The sequence below is a fragment of the Syngnathus leptorhynchus genome, chromosome 7 (genome assembly GCF_054491065.1).
Source record: "Syngnathus leptorhynchus isolate UIUO chromosome 7, UIUO_Slep, whole genome shotgun sequence".
NCBI lineage: Eukaryota > Metazoa > Chordata > Actinopteri > Syngnathiformes > Syngnathidae > Syngnathus > Syngnathus leptorhynchus.
In genome coordinates this window covers 1,754,573-1,776,487 of record NC_141201.1, presented here as the reverse complement: position 1 = coordinate 1,776,487, position 21,915 = coordinate 1,754,573, and the positions used below count along the sequence as shown (strand labels likewise).

The following is a 21,915-nucleotide window of genomic DNA, read 5'->3' as shown; positions in this document are numbered from 1 at the left end:
CGCAAGCCCTGGACCAGCCTGTTCCGGACGCTTCCGTCACAGCCTTGCGCTGACCTCCACCGCCGCGCCCAGGGGAGCCTTCACAACAAATTTGCCGTCTGGCTTTCAGCGCCGCAATGGCCGTCCCCTCCGATCTGTCAGCGCCGCGCCCTCGTCTTGCTAGATCACATCTCTCCTCTTTGCCGCCTTTATCCTCCCCCTGCATCGTCCTTTGAGTTCTTTATCTGAGCTTCTCTAGCTGAGAGCTAGCTTGATATATACGCACGCATACATAAAAGCGCTAACCGGAGGGAGGCTCGCGCCGTGGCTACGATGATCAATTAATCTACGTCTACTTCGCTGGCGTGACTTATTCGTTCACCTCTCCTCCGCTGAGCATTTAGCGCATAAATTGCCGCATTTATCTCTGTGTACTTGGGCTCGATGGTGCTGTTTACAAAAAAAAAAAAAAATCTAGTGTCCACGAAACGGGCTTTGTGCTATGGTGCGAGAATACAAAAAGATGAAGTCGTGGGAAATGTTTGTTCCTACATGAACATGTTGACATTCAATCAATTCTGATTATATTAGCAGCGACTAAGGTAAAAAATGTAAAAAAAAAAAAAAGAAATTGAAGTCTTGCATTGTCAACTCATGAACAATTTGAAACCGTCTCCAAATTTCCATTGAAGGACCAAGATTGGATCTGTTGTTTGTTTTTGGCATCATTGCTCCAATGGAGCCATTGTGATCGGCCTCGGGTCAGGTTTCTTATCAAAACAAACAAGCGACCAGAGAGAAGTAGCACGGCAAGGACACTGAAGATATCCTCGATGTGTTTGTACAACTCAAAATAAAAAAATAAAGTGTCAAGCATGATACAGAAACTCCTGTCAAAAGTACAAAATTTGAGGAATATTTTGATTGCGAAATACTTTAGATGGGTTAAGAAATGTCTCTTGTGTCGCATGTGGAAGGAGAAACGTGGAGAATGTTGTTAGAGAATAACTGCAATGCGCCATGCGGGAATGTTATTCAAATTTTTTCCATCCGCGTTTTATTGATCGACAATTGCACCTGACTGGAAATGGAGCGTTCTTTTTTTCTACTGGTGAGACAGTCAAGACCTCTTTAGCTGTTTATCAGGAGGGCTGATTGTTGTGCTGTGTGCAGCCCGCATCGACTGCTATGCGACGAGGCCCTGCTGTCATCATTTTAAAAATGCTTCGCCACACGGAGACCAAGCTGAGCGCGCCCACTCATTCTGTTAACTTGACTTCATTATGCGCTTTTATTATGCTTTATTACCCACGGGGGTGCAAATTTGTTATACACCAGCCTGCCGTGTCTGTTCGGCACAGAAACCTTTGCAAAACAATGGAGGGGGGGTAAAATAGAGCTGTGCATCACTCTGCATGAAGCGTTAAACAGTTGTGTTAAAAAGAAAATGTTAAAAAAGACAAATATAAAAACAAACAAAACCTTTGAGTATAAAAAAAAAAAAGCCAGGCAAAAAGATCATTGGGATAAAAGAAAAATAGCTTGGGTAAAGTAAACAGACAAAGCCTAAAATAGAATAAAATAAAAATTATAAAATCAAAATCATAAAGTGGAGTAAAAGCTAAAGCAGTCATGTTTTTTGTGACGTGTGGGCGCCACTCACAGTTTCCATTGGTAGATGGTGACCGGCGGGTTGGCGTCCGCCCGGCAGGTCAGCTGAACGTTCTGGCGGTTCAGGTACCAGTTGGCGTCAAAACCCTCGATCTTCACCTCAGGTTCGTCTGCAGAGCGAGCACAAGAGGCAGTCGGGTCACACAAACATGCTTTTGTGGAACCTCCAGATTAAAAAAAAAAAAAAAAAAAAAAGGCAGGAATTTGCTTCCACTCAAAACAAGCGTGTTGAGTTCTGTCCTCGTCGCTTGGCTTCATACCGAAGTTCAAACGGCAGTCTCCACTTATCACGATCGTATAATTTGTCAACAAGCACTGATTCAGCGCCTGGCGCTACGTGCTGGTGATATACTGTACAATACGTTTGACTTGGTTTACTGAGAGCAGCACAAATTCAAGATGCCAAGTGTTTTGTTGTTGTTCGAATATCACGATTAATGCTGCTTAACTTTAGACAATATTATTTTGCTGACCTGGTCGCCTCTAATCTTCCCCTAAAGCCAACAAAACTTCTGTAATTTACTCCTCAATAATCTAACCAAAAATATTCTTCTTCAAAATCCAAACAAAATCCTAATACCAAAACCACAACTATTATTTTTACTCCCCTTAAATTCTCGAAAATTGGAAAAAAAAACATTTCTATCACCGTCCCAAACCCTCCCCCCGAAAAAATCTAAAAAAAATGTTAGTATGTTGTTAGTCATCTGATTAATTGGTGACCAGAATTTTTTTCCTGCCAAATCGTCAGAACATTTTTTAAATCGGTCAATCCCCATTTAAAACTGAAACAGCTCAATTGTTCTGATAGCCCAAATGTCTCCAAGGACTATAAAAGCAAATCAGCGGATGCTTACATTGCACATTGAGCACCACGCTGTCGGTGAACCTCTCGTTGCGGTAGGTGACGATGCACGTCAGCTTCTGCTTGTGCGTCTCCCGGCCGGGCACGATCACGTAGTTGCTCCGCACCGTCACCGTGCCGTTCTGGTTGCGGATCTCCTGGAAGGTGGCCTCGCCTTTCAGCCTGGTGTCCCAGCGGATGACGCTGGGCGGCTTGCCGTTGGCCGACACGCACGTGGCCACTGTCATCTTGCGGCGCTGCGAGCGGGCCACGATGGTGGGCGTGGTCAAGGTCATGCGAGTCATTGGGCGAGCTGCAGAGGCGGGGACAAAAATATTTTTAAATCCTTCTACAATACAAGGGGCCAACTTGTTGTTTTTTTTTAATTGTGCAAACAACAAAATGCAAATTTTTACCCCTACCTTTGGTAATTGAATTTATTAAACAAAAACTTTGTATATGACGTGTGTTACCTCCCAGGGGGGGCGTGCTAAGTAAGCGAAGCCGCGCTAATCAAGCAAAGTTGTGCCGGGTTCTCAAAGCGAAAATGCAAGTCTCGCAGATGGAGGAGCCCAACATGAGCACTCATCTTATTGGAAATCCTTTGTGAGGTGCCAATTAGAAATCTCCACTTAGTGCACGCTTGATCTTAAGTAAACGTAAAGAGGGAAGGCGCTTGCGGATGCAAAAGAGCTCAGCACGCTCTAAAGAAGAGCGCAAAGGGGCTCTCGGATCTAAAATGAGCATCTAAGAGTTGTTTGGGAACAGGGGCCACTTGAGTATTTTTTTCTTTCAAAGGTAAAGGCATCAAGCCTCACATATTGGCTCTGATGAGAGCTCTATTCTAAGATAATCAATTCTTATGTTTTCTTTTAAAACCAGATGATTCAAGCATAAATGAAGTTTAGTGGTCTGAAACATTTCACAGTCATTTTCTTGAAAAGTAGATTAATCCATGTTTTCCGGCCAAGTTTAACTCACTCACAATAACGCATGTTTCGCTTTCCTAGAATCTGCTTTTATGGACATCGCAGTACACTGAATTAAAATTCAAAGGAGAAAGAGCAATTAGCAATGAACTCGACATTTGGATTACCGAGATTCACCGCATTGGAAGAAGACATTGGATTTTATGAACATGAAATAAAAAAAGCAACAAAGTAACATCCCAAATATCTTTTGGGAGGAAAAAAATATAACTAGTAAGCCTATTTAGCTAGCTAGCCAATGACACATTACTTTTAAGGTAGCTAGTGAACTAATTAACTAGCTAGCTAGAGACAGCTCGAACTAGCCAGCTAAGTTAAGTTAGCTAGTTAGCCAACGACACGTTTGTTTCAAGACAGCTAGTCGGTGAGCTAGTTAGCTAGCTAGAGACTGATCGATACCAAGGAAAAGGGTGACATTGGAAGTCATGAAGTTTCATGGTTTAAACAAAGCTATAACGAGAATATAACACAGAAGCGTGCTGTAGATTCTTGATGGATACTGTAAAAAAAAATAAAAAACAACGCTGTGGCGGTGAGGCGTTCAAAGGGAGCGCCTCACCCCAATTATCGCACTCGACCCGTGGCGGCGTCACCGTCAGAAGGCGCGGCGGCTGACACAGAGGTTGCGTTTATACAAACTGTGAAAAGTCTCTTCAGACAAAAGTCTTCAGAGCGGAGGGGGGAAAAAAAAAAAAAAAGTATGCCGCTTGCCCGAGGCCTTCAAAGGCAGTTTGGCCACACAAGCTCAAAACGCAGCGATCATTCTTGAAACGCTTCGCTAAATAGGAAAATGTACCTTTGACCGCGCTTTATCTGACTCTTGGAAAAGAAAAAAACATTCAAGCATTTAGAAGACTAATTCGACAGAAAAACCTTTGACCCATATTAAAAGAATCTTTCAGCAGCTTATGGGGAGAAAAAAAATGTTTATGGAAGTAGCTCACTGCCATCGTCAAGGCAACTGGTCAATATTCTCAAAATTTAAGTTGCTCGCTTTTTGATGGAAGAAAAACCTTAAACATCTCCTAAATGCAACATAACAATTCTAAATCCTATTTTACCAAAGACGGTGAGGTTGACCATGTTCTCGCGGTTGCCCGCCGGGAAGGTGGTGTACTCGCAGATGTACGCCGCTTCGTCGTACAGCTGCAAGTTGGAGAAGACGATGGTGGTGTCCTCCAGCGAGGGCGTGCGGTGGCGCACGGCCGCCTGCTTGAAGGTGACGCGCTCCTTGAAGGGCGCCAGCACGGAGACGCCCAGGGCCGGGTTGGCGATGGCCACGTTCTGCTTGGTGCCGTTGAGCAGCTTCTGCCAGGTCACCTGTGAGATCTTCACCGGCGGGTTGCTGTTGATAAAATTGCAGCCCAGCTCCACCTGGGAGCCCACGAAGCCCGACTTGCTCGAGTCCATCCGGACCATCTGGGAGCGGGCACCTGAGGAGGCAAAGATGAGAACCTTCGTCAGGAATTGCGGCCAACTTCTTTTGAGTTCTGTGACGGTAAGAAACTGCGATCTTATTTCATAGATAAAATTCTAAATGGTAATAAAACCTACATTGAAATCTTAAAATAAGTTTTTTCACTGAAAACTATGAATGTCATGTCTTAATTATGAAATTTTTTCTTGAAAACTATCTACTTTAATTCCCCTGGCATTTACCGCCGCATGCTGATGTTTAATTGGCATACAGATTATGAGAAGGTCTTTGGAAAAAGAAAGAAAAAAAAAGTTTGCAAAGGCCTTGCTCCACAAGCAAATGAGCAAACGCCTGACCCTGGGACGCCCATTTAGCGCTGAAAGTCAAACCCGCTGTTTAGGGACGTGCATACATAGCAGTACATCCGCTTAAAATGCGCTAAAAGCAGAGGGGTTGGTGTGGGGGGGGACGTCTGGGTCCGGCGGGGGTGCCGTTCCTGATGAGAAGGGAGGCTCCCCGCGAGAGGCAATGCATCGCTAATGAACGAGGGCGACCGGCTGACGCCGAAGTCGCCTCGCCGGCGTGTCGTTTCCCACCGACCGCCTCCTCCTCGTGTAGCGTCAATGCTATTGCGCTTTTAATTACCTCCGACTCGCTCCCACGAACTGCCTGCGGCCATTGGAAGCTCTTAATAAACGTAATGGGAGCATGCGCGTTGAGAAAAATCAAGCTAGCTCGTTCGTCACCGACATTCAAGGGCTTTAGTTGTAAAATGAGAAAAGAAAAAAAAAAATCATAACATGTTTATTTAACCCACACAAAACAAGTCCCAGACTTGTAACCCTTTTAATAGCCTAGCAAAAAGGCTTGCTACCAGCTAATTTGAGATTATTTACACTTAATGTCCGTACAAATGGGAAACGAATGGTCACTATCTAAGGAAACGCGGTACTCTAACGGCCCCATAAGAACAATTAAGTGAATTAACGTTATCTTCTGTCGGTTTACTGGATGTCATGAAGCCAAACGCTAGACTGGCAAGCGCACGACAGCGTGCCGTCGTGTCCGGCCCTTGCCTCATCCAGCTTTGTCTTTGCTGCATCTTTATTATCAGGCGGCCTTGATTAATGTTCACTTGCAGGTGAAGTATGATGATGTCCCATTTCCTACCTCCCCCAGCGTCCCCTCTTGCGAGGCCTCGGATTTACAAGCCGGCTGTAATCAGCCACAAGGCGCGAGCCAGCAGGACTAGCTGCGAGGGGAAAGTCCTGAGTTAACGACTCATAAAGCCTCTGGTGAATCGTGTCGTAAAAGCTGGGAGAAAATTTGCTGTGGTACTTAGCAAACACATGCAGCCAAAACAGAAACCCTAACCCAGGCCTGAAACAGTCACTGCAAACCCTAATCTGTTTTGAAACCCTAATTTCAAACTGTAACCTTGTTTTGAAATGCTAATTTGATATTTAAAACAGTCTGGATTTGAAACCTTAATTGGTAGACGAGATAGAGATAGCGAGAGATGATCACATCAGATTGATGGGTGGGGCTCCGATGTGTCACAGCAAGCTTTTCTGTCAAAGCCGTCTAAGCCGCAGTAAATAAACGGTGGCGCATTCCATCTCCGACACGCTTACGACGGCCGCACTTGCGTTCTGAGGCGGAACGCTGTGAAAAAAAGACCAATTCCATGCATTGTTATGGCTTTCGCTCAAGCGCCGCCGCCGCCGAAGAGACTTAAGTGACAACCTTTAGAAGTTAGCAAGCGCAACATCATCTTTCATTTCCCCCTCGTCCCCCGCATGGCGTCTGCGGGGATTTGGACTCGCACCACCCACCAGATGACAGATTGATTCACTAACCCGCTTTGACAGCGAGGACTAGCAACCTTGTCATATGTACCTTGAGGAACACCTGTGTCCTTGCGCACCTCTGCTCTGCTTTATCACCGCTAACATTAGCCGGCCCGATGCTAGCGGCCGTAAGATATTTCAGGAGACGGCAAACGCGATTTAGCGCCTGATAGTGCCGCTTTAAATTGGATCTGGAGCTCCTTCCTCAACGTTTAAAAACAGAACCAATCAAAGCTGTTGATGGCAACGGCTATGAACATGTTCTACGCTAACTTGGGGTAATATTTATGTGTGCTAAGCCTGATATATTAGCTATTCAATTAAAGGATCGGGGGAAGACAGATTAAAGGTGAAACACCATCAGGCCAAATTGAAGGAAAGCCTCAACCAGGTTGTTAACTTTGATTGTCATCTTCTATCACCCTGAGGTGTTGAATACAATTAATTGTCAGGTACATATTTAACATTATGTGAAAGACAATCGAACAAAGGGTGTGAAATTTAGCACCCAACACTTCCTTCACTCGTCTCTGTGTGAAAGACAGAAGCTGATAAATGGCAGGGTGATTTTAAAATAAACCATTACAGCTGTGTTCTTGATGCTGCGGAACAAACACGGAAGTCAAACTTTCCGGCAGTATAAAGTTAAAGAATAGCCCAGACGCTCACTCTGAGTTCTGTGAGAAAGACCCCAGCTGCCACTCCTGTGCCGTTGCTATTTTCCAGAAATATTGGGTCGGTCATGTTCTTTAAAAAACACAAAGCCTGCCAGACCCACAAAATACTGGCAGGAGATTTTCTGGTGTGAAATGCTGCAGTCCCTCCCATCGTCTTTGCCGCTCTTCCTCCTCTTTTTTTTAACAGACTGAAGCAAATAAACAGGCCCTCGCACAAATGGAAACCAGAGGGCTATGCGTAATTACGCAGCCACAGAGCCCAGATCCCCGCTGTCGAAGGGCCAGGGGGCGCCCACGGGGACTAGAAAACTGGAAGAGTCCTCGCCTGACGCGGCGGAGCTGTAATTACAGCGTTACATGGAAAAGGTAGACTTTGGGATGAGTCCTGAGAGAAGGGCAGCCATTGAGGGAGATTTATTATCATGTGGTCGATTTAAAGACAGGACGGCAGACGACGTCGAGAGGACAAAGAGCGAGTACGAAACACTTCCAGGTGAGCCTACTTGGATGGAAAATGGGGCGTCATTCAAGCAGCCGCACAGTCGTCTGGCCCCCCACTGATAGCGACGCTCCCTCGGCCTTGCCACCAAGCATTCAGAACCGGTCGGGTCCAGCAAGCGTGGGCTTTGTGTTGTCTGGCAAAAAAAGAAAAAAAAACCCAGCCGTCTCTAAAAACCGCCTTCCCACTTTCTGATAAGAGCCGTCACAATTACGATAAACACGGGGGAACGGGCTCGACTCGTTTCTCTCATGTGGCTGTGGGATGTTTGCTTTTTCATCTCTGCTGCTGGGAGAGAACGTGTCGGCCAATCACGTCGTTCTGTTCCTCGGTCTTGTGTCAGCGGAACAATAACTGCGGTGGTACCTTCAAGTGTGACCTCAAACCAAACTGTCGCAGTCGTAAAGTCTGTTTGAACTGTACAAGCAATGTTTTAAGCCACGTTAACATTCGGAACGGTTTTAAATAAAATCCACCTACACAAAATAACTTCAGCATTTGTGTTTTTGTGCTCTGTCTAAAGGACAGCAGTAATGGAGGACCTAAGGTTAGCCTGGGTTACATTTTTATTCAAAAAAAAACAAAAACATTTTTAAGTTATTAATTGAATGAATTGGAAATAATAAGCAAAAATCCACTCAAATCCACCTGAACAATCATTAAAAAAACTAATAATACACATTACTAAGTTGAGCTGAAGGTGCTATCAAGCTAGCAAGAAGCTAACGCTACTCAGTGCCAATGCTACTCAGTGTACAAATCGACTTTGACACCATCTTGCCACTATTGGGGGCATTCCAAACATCAACCTTAACACTTTGCATTAAAATCGAGGACACCATTCCCCTAAAGGCTCTTTTTTTTTGTCATGAAACAAGCGTTCCCTGGCAGTTACGCACCGTCCAGCTGGCCGGCGCCCAGCCAGCTTTTCATAAGACAATTATTGGCTCGTTTGCTGGCACGCTCATCCCAGAAGAAACTCATTTGCGCCAGAGTCCGGGTATAATTCACGGGCCGCGACGTGAGCGAGGCCAAGACGAAGTAGGGCCCGATGCATATTTCAGAGGAGACGCTCATTAATGTCTATTTAAAGCCAAGCCAGGGAGCTTTGGCGGACAAATGGCGTGTTCGGAACGCTAGCGAGACGTCGCCGTCTTTTCAAGGGTGACGTGAACTTTACGCTGCGTTTAAAGTAGTGATGACAACACCTCCAGATGGGCGCAGCTGGTGAACTTTCGCGTAAACGTTTTGGTTAGTGGGACACGGAAGGATCAAACGCGATGCGACCCACTCGGGATAATGAGCGTTTAATGCGGTCGCCGTTCCCACGACGACTGTGCCCAGGCTGTCCTCATTGGCTCCTGGCCACACATGCAGCCATTGAGGGTGGCAGGAGAAATCTTTGAAGCATCAGCTTTTATGGAAAACTCTCAAAATGATCACATAAATCAATTTGGGAGAAAAAAAATGGATACCTAGACGAATTCCTAAGTTGAGGTTTGGCAAAGCGTGAAATGGCTGCTTAGAAACAAAATGGCTGCCTTCTTGTTCATTTTTGAGCACGAGTCCTTGAGACCTTTCATAGCATGCCCAACAAATTCAGCAAATTTCGTGTCTTTGTTCATGGGAATGTTCTCCAATTATAGTTTATTTCTTTAGTTTTTGTGAATTAAAAGAAAAAACTTCATTCGACAGCACACTACGGAAAAACTACATCATGTTTATCAGTAGATTTATTTTTATATCCCGTCATGAAACGATTAGCAAAAATAAGAGAAGTATTCTGTGGTTCAAGTGAGGTGCATTTTTCTCATGAGGACAAAACACCAAATCCCTACTTGACATTCAATGTCACAGATCAGACAGTTGTTTTTTTTCCAAGTGACAATTTGCTTTCCCACAGATTTATTCTGAATCCTCCCGCCCCGCTTGTTTATCGCTCGTGCCAATTAGCGCGCCGCCGCTGCTTTGTCAGTATTTCTCCGTAACTGTGACACTTGTCGAGGGACAGCAGCATTTTCTTTTTTCTTTGAAATGCGACATTTTGCAATTTATGAAAAAAAGTTCATTCACAGCCCGATGAGGTTTTGATGAATAAATTAAACTTTTCGGTAAAATGCGCTTTGAGGGCAGTGCATTTAAACGATGACTAATTAATGACAAAACATTCTTTTGTTCTGGCGGAAAGTAAATAAGAGACATTTTGTCTATTAGGGAAATTAGACTGTCAGTTCTTTTGACAAAAGCTTTGTGTAAACAAAAGAAAGTCTGTTGAAATAATAAGCGGTGCCGACAAACAAATACGATGACAAGGTAGCAAAGTAACTGATGAACAGATGATTCAGAACACAACTCGCATTTAACATATTTTCTGGACTACTTCAAACCATTCCCACTTCAAAATGTTCATCTCATCAAATGTTCGGTTCATTTAAAAAGCATTTCAGTATTTCATCTTTTCCCAAACAACTTCAGCGTCACATGAAGCAAATTTGTTGTTATGTGGCAACATTAGCATGTCAGCAACGAGCGCTTTCTACCCAAATGACAGACCGGACCTGTTTGAAATGGTCCAGCCAACTGCTTCTCATTTCCAACGCGCAACCCAGCGAGAACAATGTAGCATCTGCTGCAGCGCTGTAAACGTTAATGATTATCGACAGTATTCACGGCCTTGGGCCAACGTCTCGGACTGACTTCTATCTGCGGCAAACGGTTGTTGTTGTTTTTTTGTGATGGCTACGATCCCATCCATTCTAACTAGCAATGTTCGATACTACTTCTTTTCAAACCGAAACCTGGATAACTGTTCACACTTTGAGCACTCAACGATACTGAGCACCGATACTGCAAGTATTAAATTTCATTTAACACAATTACAACAAAAAAAGCAGTATAGCGCCAACTACTGCGGAGGAGGACTTACTAGATTTCCCCCCCTCTGGCCTTAAGTATCGGTGGCTGGTATCGTCAGCATCTGTGAGTACCCATTACCTTGAAATAAGGCTCCATACTGATGTCCGGGCATATATCTCAAATAAATAACAAGCAAACAAACTAAAGGAAGCCATGGCAGTGATTTATCGTATTTTTTGTTGGTAGTCGCAGTTTATTGTTTTTTTTCAACGGTACGTGGTCCGGCCTGGGCGACACTCGACTGTAGTAGTGCATGTGGTTACCATGGCAATGGCACTTAAGTGAAAACACACACAAATAAAAACGCCCAGAGCATCTTTAAGGCATTCCAAATGTCAAGGGAATTCATCAGTAGGGTGGCTTTTCATGACAGTTCAGCGGAAAGATTATTCGCTGAAGCGACGCAACGCTACAAAACACGGCAACTCTATTTTGTAAATTTGACTTTTTGCAACGTAAAAAGGACACGCGCCATTCTCATTCCTACGGAAGAAGATTAGGGCCAGATTTAGCACCATTCTTATCCATGCTACTATGAAATGTTTTTAACAAAATTACCAAAATTGCCACATTTTCATGGTTATATTTCCCCCCAAAGATTTCAGGTTAGCATTTTGCTATTTGTTAGCATACACATTATTTTAGCACTTGAGCTATTTGAATGAGAAATGATACATGAATCCAGAACCAATGGTATTTCCTCCATCTCACTTCATTTGAGCTTTTCAGGATTCAGACAGGACAGCATTTTGACACAAATTACACTCTTGAGTTGTAATTAAAGCTTTCTTGTTTACAGACGACACAGCATGTACTGTAATCTGGGATTTTGCTCATCTTTAACCACAGCAATGACATACACACACTTTTTTTTTTGTGGCTGAGTGAGTGTCAACAACACAACACCCATGCATATACCGCCCACCCCCATCCACTGCCTCCCTTCTCCCCTGCAGCTTAACTAAACAAGGGCACAACCGGTTTCGGTGCGACGACACAAAATAAACAGTGATGACGCAATGGCCAAATGGTTGGATGACATCAACCGCTGATACCCGATACTCAGGGACCAAGCGTCTGCAAACAAGCACAGATCCTGTGCATGGGGGTCTGTCCACCTAGTGAACAAGAAGGCTCTCTGATTGTTCTGTTCTGGACACGAAACTAATCCAGAAGCAGCTGGGAAAGGTGGATGACGCATTAGTGGTTGAGGGGTGGGTTAGGTAATGCTGTCTAATGGAGCCCTTGTGATAAGAGCAATGAAAATAATACAAATTTCAATAAGAATAAAAAATAAAATAAGTGTAGCATTTAATCATCCATAAAAATTACGCGATTAAAATCTTGCCTAAACTAATAATACTAATAATATAATAATTTCTGCTGCATTAGCCACAGCCTCAATATGAAATAAAATGCACTTCATGGTACTAACTAATATAATATTTAGAAGGGCTTGAACATAATTCAATATATAACAATGTAATCCTTCTATTTGACCCTTATCAAGCACCATAAAATGAATTGTAAGCAAAATAAACATTTTACATTTATTCGCTGAAGAAAATATGCCAAGATCTTCTCATACACAAGCACAGTAAGTCCATACACCCCCTGCGAGCTGACCTTTACAAATACTCAACCATCCAGTTTTTTTTTGTGTGTGTGCGACCTGCACTAGACATGCTGAGTTTTTTTCTTTCTATTCTGTTTTTCTTCAAAATAGGCCAGCTTGAGATCTCCAAGATGCGAGTATGTCAAAGGATATATATATATGTAGACTTGTGGAAGACCCCGCTGTATGGCTTTATTAAAGTGAGAGAAGCATGCTAGCCTCCAATCAATATTTGATAAGAGGATAGCGTCGACTGTCGCCGAAAGAATCGTGCGTATCATGCATTTTTAAAGACGTGCGAGATGGAACAAACAAGGGCAGCCATCAAAGCGCATGCCTAATGTGCGGTAGGGACCTATGCAGGACACGCTCTTCCTCAGTTCCTAAAAGCTCCTCCTCTTCCTCCAGCTGGATCCACTGTCTGCTATCAATTAGCTCATCGCGGCTGGATCCGCGACGTCGTGACCTGCACGCGTCGTCGCGTCTGCGCACGTGTCGGGAGGAATTAAAGGCAAATCGACGCGATTATGAATATAGCCCCCCGCGGGTCATGTTGTTTAGGTACGGATTAGCATCCCGTCTTTAGCCTTAGCTGATCCACTTAAGACGTGTTTTAGCGCGGAACCTGTTTTTCTCTTTATTGAAATCGTTTTTTCCCACTCAATGAGGATGAACGTGCTGTATAATCGGCGAACCTTCATCTGTGGCTTTAGTCCAGATCAATTCACAAGATTTAACAAATTGATACGAGGAACGTTACAAATCACTTCTTTGCAGGCATTATAGGTAGAAGGTTTCAGACCTGTCCAGTCACCAAACTAATCCCTCACTAATCTCGTCTCGTTGACCGCAGTGCTAACAAAAACCACTAGCGCAGCGCTAGCACATGGCGGCGGTGACGGCTAGCACGAGAACACACCGAGCTTTTCAGCATAGCGGCTCAGCCGCCAACCTTTGCTGTTTTCATGTGTGTTTTTGATCGTAAATCTCGGCGGTTGTCGCCAGCTCTCCGAGGCCGGGGGCTGAAGCGTTTCCTAAACCACGACCGCAGCCCAGCTCGACGAGGCCAGCGCGGCTCCATGTTCCACATACATACGAGCATTGGAATGCTGGTCGCGTCGCGCCGCCGCATTCGTGCCGCACCACATGTGCTCTCCAGCTGGGAGTCCTACTCGCCACTGTCATCCTTCCCCAATGCACTTTTCTCACAAGTAGTTAATCAAAACCCAGCTGGAACAAATAACGCCTCTTTGTCACAATGCAGTTCACTAATAAAACTGTCCAGTTCTGGTGACGCTCTTAAGAGCTATCTAAATTGGATTCTGGTCAATTGAAAGCTCTGATATGATAAATCAAGACAAATTTGTTATATATGAATTGTTTCTGTGCAAAAAGTCGATTACAACACATTACTATTATTTTTTCAAAAATAATGAGACGTTAGGATTGAGAGGGGGCTCTTGGAAAAATATCAGCCCTGGACCCAAAAACTTTGACTCTGCTTCAGAAATTGAGCTTTCAAGGAGAAGGCGGGGGAACCACAAAGCCACAGCAAGAGGGAGAGCGAGTGCAGCTTGAAAGGAGAGTGGCGCGGCGGCTTCGAGTTACCCGCGTCCCCGCCGCTTGTTAGATGTCTGACAATGAGTCGCGACATGCGGCAACCTGGGCCGACGAGTCGTGCGCCGGATTCCAAGCGAATGCGCGCCGCCAGAAAAACAAGACGCAGAGAAAAGGTAGCTCAATCTGAGAGCGTCCGAATTGTCGAGCGAATCCGGGGTGTCGAGGGTTTGCGTGGCGCCGCGGTGGGTGGGCTGTGGGCACGGGCAGGAAATTAACTCATGCCTCCCCCCCCAACCCCCCGCCGTCAAAAAAATTGAGGAGTGGGATTCACATAGCGCCAGAGAAAGGAACCATAATTGCAAACAGGGCAGCTCGAACATCGGAGAAGGTGGGAGGGGGGTTAACCCTCCTGTTATGTTGTTGGTCAAAATCAGCCATTTGAAATTGAGGAATAAGATTCGCATACAAATGCTGAAGGCCTTATAGCTGTCTTCATTTTTCACATATTTTTAACATTTGACCAATTTGCTAACGATATCCAGTCTTTCAACCTGCTAGCTTACTGCTGATGTTAATTAGTAGCTACGTAGCCATTGGGTCGAAATGGACCAATCCACTACTTGGGTAAATGTGACCTGGGTTTTGCACAAAGAAACACTTAATTTCCTCCCCGATTGAACACAGACAGAAAAGTGACAATTGAGCAGCTCCCAGGTAACGGCGCACTGAGAGGAGGTAATTGTCCACGTCGTGCATTTCGAGCGCGGCCAAATGCTAAGCATTTGACGGGCCACCCCATTTGTGCGCTATCAGCGGCAATAAAAAGGGAGCCCAAATTACCCGGCAAGACGTCGGCCAGTCAAAGGTCCTCCTCGGCAGGCGCCGCGAGACGGCGAACGGACCTGAATAGGCTGCGACTCGCCAAGCGCTTTGATGAAACAAAGGCAAAAGCATCGCTGACACATCCTGATAGCGTCGTGCTATTGATCACGAGGCGGCAGGGTGAAGCAGGCGAGATCCAGCAACTCAATTAGGACGTGTTGGAATCACTGTCACTCACCCCAGGAGAACCAACGATGCTAAAGTTCTGCGTTTTTTTTCCTTCCTAGTTGAGACAAAACAGTCTAATTAGAATTCTCAAAGCACACGAGAAGGTTGGCTTTGTTGTGTCAGGGAGGGAAGGTTTGCGAATCCGTGGCCTCTTCATGTAGGACATGATGTTTATCTCCAAATCGAACATCCTGCATTGACGGCTTTTGGACTAGCTTGGGCGTTTGCAAAGAAAAAATTAAAAATTTATGTAATAGACAAGTATATAATTATAATTATTTGTTTGTGACTATTTAATTCAATGTATTTGCATTTGATCATAAAAAAATATTGAGTAATATTTATTAATTCATTATTTACATGAATGTACGATTAATTTGATTATTATTAATGTATTAATATTCATTAATCTTTTTTCCATTCATTTTATTTATACATTTTAATTTCTTTTTAAATATTCAAGTAGAAGGAGCATTGTTAGATTTAGATTTTTTCTCGCTAGCTACATATATCTGGATACATTTTTATTTTTAAAAAAAACATGCTTTCATTTGGCAGACTATAAGTCAATACCTTACATTTCATTCTATCAAAAAAAAAAATCTTAACGAAAAGCGAGGACGTGGCTCTCCAATGGAGCGCTTATCTTAATTCCCCATCATCCCGAGTAAATTGAAATGTCCGCTTGTGGATTATGACTCCCGGACAGCACGACCGGTCCGTGTCGGACCCTCGCTCGCTGGTGGAACTTAATCGAAGAGGTTTCAAATGAACTCGAGCATCTCTTTCATGATCTATAATCCCTCAGCGGGCAACCGAGGACTGAAACGTTATTTTTACCAGTATGTAGAAAAGGATGAAAGAAGATCTGACTCTGCACATTCTGGGGACGGGGGAAAAAGCATTTAAAAGACTAAAAATCACTTTAAAAGAAAAAAAAAAAGATAATTCAAGATAGAACTAGGGATGTTTGATAGCACTTTTGAAATGTTATCGGATGCCGGAGGTCCTTTTAGCAAGACTTAAAGGCTGAGCGTTTGGCGTCATGTCGCTACGTACACTTTGATACATAGGAAACCCATGCAGGGGGTTGTTTGTGCTGCCAAAAAATAGAAAACGTCCTGCATCGATCTTGGGCGAGCAAGTGAGGGGGGGGGGGACCTCTTCGGCGCGTACAGACAGGTGCTGTTCGATAGCCGTCCCACTTTCTTTGACCTTAAAGCTTTTAATCAACTCGGCCAGGGAGCTTGTCAATCCTGTCAAACAACGCGCGGGGCGTAAAGTGGGGGAGGCAGGACGCCTGGGCCAAGAGCTGCAAATAATACTAGTGTGATGTGAGAAGATGGTTGACTTTTTCTTCCGAGAGAAGAACGTCACCTTTACGTGAAGAAAAGAGAACACGTGCTGAGGATCAAACGTTACAAGGATGAAGTCAGCTTTTTTAGTCATGAAGTCAAACTGTCACAACAATAAATTCAAAACTAGTAAGACAACGTGAAACCCTCTCGACCTGATTATTAGCATAATTTAATGGGATCGTAATGCCACTGAAGTGACCCCCTATTGCTTTTACAATGGTATTTTCCATCGGGCTTTACAAGGGTTGTGATACATTTTCGAGTCAATTTAGGCTCAACTGGAGATCATTGGGTGAAAATGAACAATGAGAACAATTCACATTCACGCCTGCTGTTACAACAATAAACCCATTTTGGTGATTTTTCACTTGTCACATCAGGGGGGGTCAGGCCCTATCCGCTGCTAACAATGCTAACGATAGGATTTCAATAGTTAACATCTCAAGCTAGCGCGACTCAGGCGCCTTTTATCGTGTTTGATCGAGCGGCTCGACCTTGAAGACCATCTTTTCCGCCGCCGCCGGCTGAAAGAAGAGGAGGTGCATAACGCGGGGTTGGCTTTGTCGCCATTCAATTGCCGTCCACTTAAGGCAATTTCATAACAGAATGTCAAAAGAGAAATAGCCTTCAAGCACCCACGTGCTATGCTGCTGTTTGGCAAAAGAGGAGAATTAGCTATGTCATATGGAGCTCTTAAAGCTGCTCTTGCACGGCCAACATGTACGCTCACATGCGATACACTGACTGCATATCGCTCATACATAATAAATGTGGACATAATAGCGGAGGAGGCTGGATGAAGGCCAAGAGTTGTTGTGGGCCAAACCATGAGGCTTTTGAAAAACACATTTGACCATCAATACTAACTTCAGCAGAAATGGGCTCATTGTAGTGTCGTAGTAGTGTTCAGAAAGATTATGAAGAATGCTTAGAATACACATCTAACTATAAAATGAATTAGTATGACATAATATGATCTATTTATGGAGATATAGTTGCAGTTCTGACTAGTTTCGGCAGGAACTAAGTTAGCCGTGCGAGCTAAAACAGTGATTATATTTGTATCATCAGCAGTTGGCATAGACAATGTGAATCTAGCTAATGCTATACGGGTGCTCCATATTTAAATGCCACAAACTGCCAAAGGACACAAATCACCGGCACAGTTCAGGAGTTGGAAATCAACCCTCGGGCTGACCCGGTTGTTTATTTTGTTGCCCTGTTGAAAGAAAACAAACGAAAATAAAGATGAAACGAGAATCAAACCCTGAACCTGAGGTGTGCGAGACGACGCGCTTGGCTACTGTTGACCCTTTCCCATCATAACCAATGGGGAAAAATATTTTGCAAACACCACATGTAGACAAAAAGCAATTGCACTCAGTTTTTATTTATGAATCATCTCATCAGTGCCGATGAAATTCCGACTAACCAACTCATTTGCATTTAATTGCATATCTTTTGTCCGCGCAACAATCAAAAGACGCTAGCTCCCAGATATTGTATTCCAACTCCCCAAATGGCGCCATTTAGTTCGCCATTATTTCGCCTGTGCACTTTATTACATATAAACACACGTCCTCTTCATTGCCCTTCAGAAAAAAAACAAAATGCACACACAGGCGTGCGCACGCACACACATGAATAGCTGTTAAATATTTATTTAGCTACGAGCTCCTCTCGCTCGCTCGCTCGGCTGCACTAAAACGAGGCTGACCTAGTTAGGGGCTGAGATCACGTGACTGCGGCCGCGCCCACCCTGCCACAACGCGAGGGCGGCCAAGCGGAACGCGGCCGTGGCGTGCTAAGCGCTTTTCCTCCAAAAAGAAAAGAGTCACCTTAGATATCCACCTCAAAAAAATGTGCGAAAGCACAAACTCCAAGTGAGTGACTTTGCGGCATTAAAACAAATGTTAATCCGCTGCAAACAAAGCAATTTGTTTTATAATAGCGGAGGGACCTGAAGTATGGAAAACAATATGTTAATTCCGTTATTTAAATGTTGCTTACTGCGTCCCTGAAGGGGAATTGCTGTTGCTACACTTTGAAGATAGATGTTGGGGTGTTTTACTTGTATTCACAAGCTAACGCACACTGGAAGTGTTACATAAAACCTCAACACCATAAGATGCCTTCGTCTCAAAACAGATTAAAACTCAACTTTAGTTTATTAAAGCGGAAACAATTAATTGATGATCAAATTAAATCTTTTTTTCCCCCCAAAAAAATGTTTTGTACAAAGCAACAGCTCTAACTACTGGCCTGGCATGCATGTTACATTGTATTCCATTGTATTTTCTCATCCATGTGATTCATGTTTGTTTCTACAGCTTCTATACTTTCACTTTTTACATCGCATAGTTTTACAAGCCCGAAGGGTACGCAAGTCCTCACGGGTCGAGCCGACACGGCCGTGTCAGTCTCGACAACAATGGCTGCTCCACTGTTGGCAAGCAAGCCAGTGGAAGCGGACACGTTGCCGACCTTCGTATCGGCGACACACTTGGATGCGCACCTGAAAGATCCACGCATGCATTGTTGAGACAGGCTCATAGGAGAAAAAAAACAAAAACCCAACAACAACACCGCATCCTGCCCGGATGTGATTTACCTCTCGGAAAACTTCCAAGCCTGTGATGGCAGGAGCCGAAGCCGTCAAACGGCCAGGGAAAGCTGCTTCACAAGTGAACAAAGCTTTGCGTGCTGTGCAAAGGGACGACGATAACGTCTTTGAATTAGCATTCTTGTCACTTGCGTGCGACATCTGCACCTGGAGCTTGAAAGACTCAACGCCGCCACTTAGGAATCTCACAGCATCCTGTAGTGGTTTGGGTTTTTTTGTATTGTTTTTGGGTTTTTTTTTTTCCTCATTTGGAGATAGAATATTCAGTTGCAATCTCGCTTCCTGGGACGGAATTCATGATAAATGTTCATGCCTGGCTGAACCATTGAAAAACTTTCTAGAAAGTTTGTAAAAAAAAAAAAAAAATCATCCAGCAAATGAAAGAGAAAACCAATGAAGACAGCCGGGAGTAATGCATGCTGACTCTTAAAACAGGTCCAAAGTTGAAGCAAGTAAAACTTAGTGGCTTTTCTTCAAAGACAGTTTTGCTAAATATTTTTTCACAATCATATGAATTGAAATATTTGCCCTTGAACTAATAAATTCAAAAAAATGTTAAGAACCATAAACACTCATTTAGAGTCATTTCTACTCTTCTGCCGCTACTGATTCTAAGCAGGCTAACATTGAAAAAGCAGCCCAGCAATGAAAACTGGCACATTTTTGTTGTAATTGTCGGGTCGCAAACCTCACATGCGAGCGCATAGTTATTTTGCAATCAGCTGCTTTTCTAAATAACTGCTTTCATAATTGATTTAGCTGGGGAACAAACCCCGCCAGCGGTGTTTGTAGCGCGTAGCAAAATTCGGATTGTATGAGGTGACCAACAAACGACAAATAATGAACTAACTCAACACGTGCCACAGGTAAAAATTTTAGACGTTCCCATCAAACCTCAACCTCATTTACATTCCGATGTTGTCTTGGCTCTAGATTATAATGAGCAGGCAGCGTGTTGAACTAAAAGCTTGGCGGAGACAACTGACACATTGGCGGCTTGCAAGCGAGCGACCGGATGCGTTTGTAATCACTTCTTTTCGAAATAAGACCTCTCAGAATCAGTGGCAGATGGTGGCGTTTTCTCCGAGGTCATTTCACTTTTGTTTTGTATAGGATGATGTAATTAATCACTGACAACATCATTTGATTATTACAGATTGTAATATATACAAAGGGACTTCACCATAGTTGGATGTGACGTACGCCAGTTTGTAATGTAGCGCCCCACCTTGGTGTCCTTGTTTAAATATCAACAAGGCATTTCTCATGAGATAGAGCAGAATCCAAAAAGGTGGAATTACTGCATGGAGACAAAACAATTCTGACGCTGCAGACAAGTCAAAGCCAGGCTTGAAAACAACAACAACGACGAAATCATAAGATCAAAGGACCTTGACGACAGAGAACTTAAGTTTTTCCATTTGGACAAAAAAAAAAAATCCCGTAAGCGAAAGCAATAAAAGAACAAAGTCGCATAGTCGCACAAAAGCCTCCAACACAAAAGCTTGATAATAAAAAAAAAAAGAAACGCTTGGCCGAAACAAACATAGTCGAGATGAGTGTTATCATCATGAGATCAAAACCAGTGAACTCGCCAAAACTTCAAGAGAATATTTGTAGCACTTTTAATCAGCTCTTTGATGCAAACAATCCGAAGAGCGTTCACGTCGTCGGCGGCATGAATTATTAAGAATAAAGACGCGATGGCTTTTGGCTTTCACCCCACATTACCATGATTTGACACGCGCCAACTTGACATTTCTATTTTAGCCACGCTGGCATTTGAAAATAATTAATAAGACGTATTGCCGTCAAGCTCTTTGTTAAGTTAAAAAAAAAACGAAAGCCCCTCACTTATTACCCCGTCCATTTAGTTTAAGTTTACATGTGAGCTTACTTCTTAATCATAATACAATATTTACTGTATCTACCTACAAAAATATAACTAGCTAAACAGTCAATTAGTGAACCCTAAAGGATCAATAAAATATTGATGTATTCTAACAAATTCACTCATTCAGAGGATCAATCAACTTTCTACTTAACTAACGTCATGATCAAACTATCTCACTAGCTAACAGACTAACCTGCTAGATAGCTGGCTAGCTAGACAGCTAACTAACTGAATGATCATGACTCTTTCTTGAACGGTCGTAGCAGTTCTGTGAAGATACAAAAAAAATAAAAATAAAGCGAGTGAACAAAAGAAAGAGACGTCCTTGGTATGACCATGCAACACCTCATTAATTCAAACTATGATTCACTAGAACGGCCTCTGAGATCTAAGCGGAGAGGATGGGGGGAAAAAAAAAAAGAAAAAAAAGGTTCCACTCTGTTTCAATGAATATGAAAAAACATGCAGGCTGGCTCTGCTCAAATTCCATCTAGTCGGAAAGCATTTAGTAAATAAAATGGTGGTTCTTCAATATGTTTACTGGACACAAAATGGTTAGCTATATACGTCGTCTACAGTACAGTTCAGTGATATTTGCGCTAAGCAGCTAACCAGTAGAGTTTAGCGGTAGCGTATGCTAATCCCTCCCAAGATTTACATTCCTACACTCAGCTAAAACAATACACAAAAAGTCGAGACGAGAGGGCGATTTTGTAAACAATTAGCAAAAAGGAGAGCCACCAGAGGCCAGTAGCACTACTTAAAACCGCAGAGTTCAGCGGACTTCACTTTTCTTTATTTGGGCTGAGACACAACAAAACATGACAATCAAGTGGGTAGCTCAAGCGCCAAAGAAGAGCGCCTTGGCTCCTCGGAGACTGATTTTATTAGACAACAATCCTCCTGTTCGCTTTCCTTTTTATTTTGGTGTTTACTTTTCTCTGTTCACTTTGCTGGCAAATATGCGGACTCC

At 43.6% G+C, this 21,915-nt stretch overlaps 1 protein-coding gene across 12 annotated transcripts in view; it reads right to left on the bottom strand.

Annotated features, from left to right (window-relative positions):
- The window catches only part of nectin1b (nectin cell adhesion molecule 1b), an 80,222-nt gene that overhangs the window by 14,582 nt on the left and 43,725 nt on the right, over positions 1-21,915 (bottom strand). For all 12 annotated transcript variants that reach the window (XM_085915719.1, XM_085915718.1, XM_085915721.1 and 9 more), the window contains 3 exons: positions 4,545-4,916; positions 2,508-2,807; positions 1,643-1,760 (listed from right to left, as the gene is read on the bottom strand). In XM_085915719.1, coding sequence (XP_085771845.1) covers positions 1,643-1,760; positions 2,508-2,807; positions 4,545-4,916 — 790 coding nt within the window. The remainder of the gene's footprint in view (positions 1-1,642; positions 1,761-2,507; positions 2,808-4,544; positions 4,917-21,915) is intronic.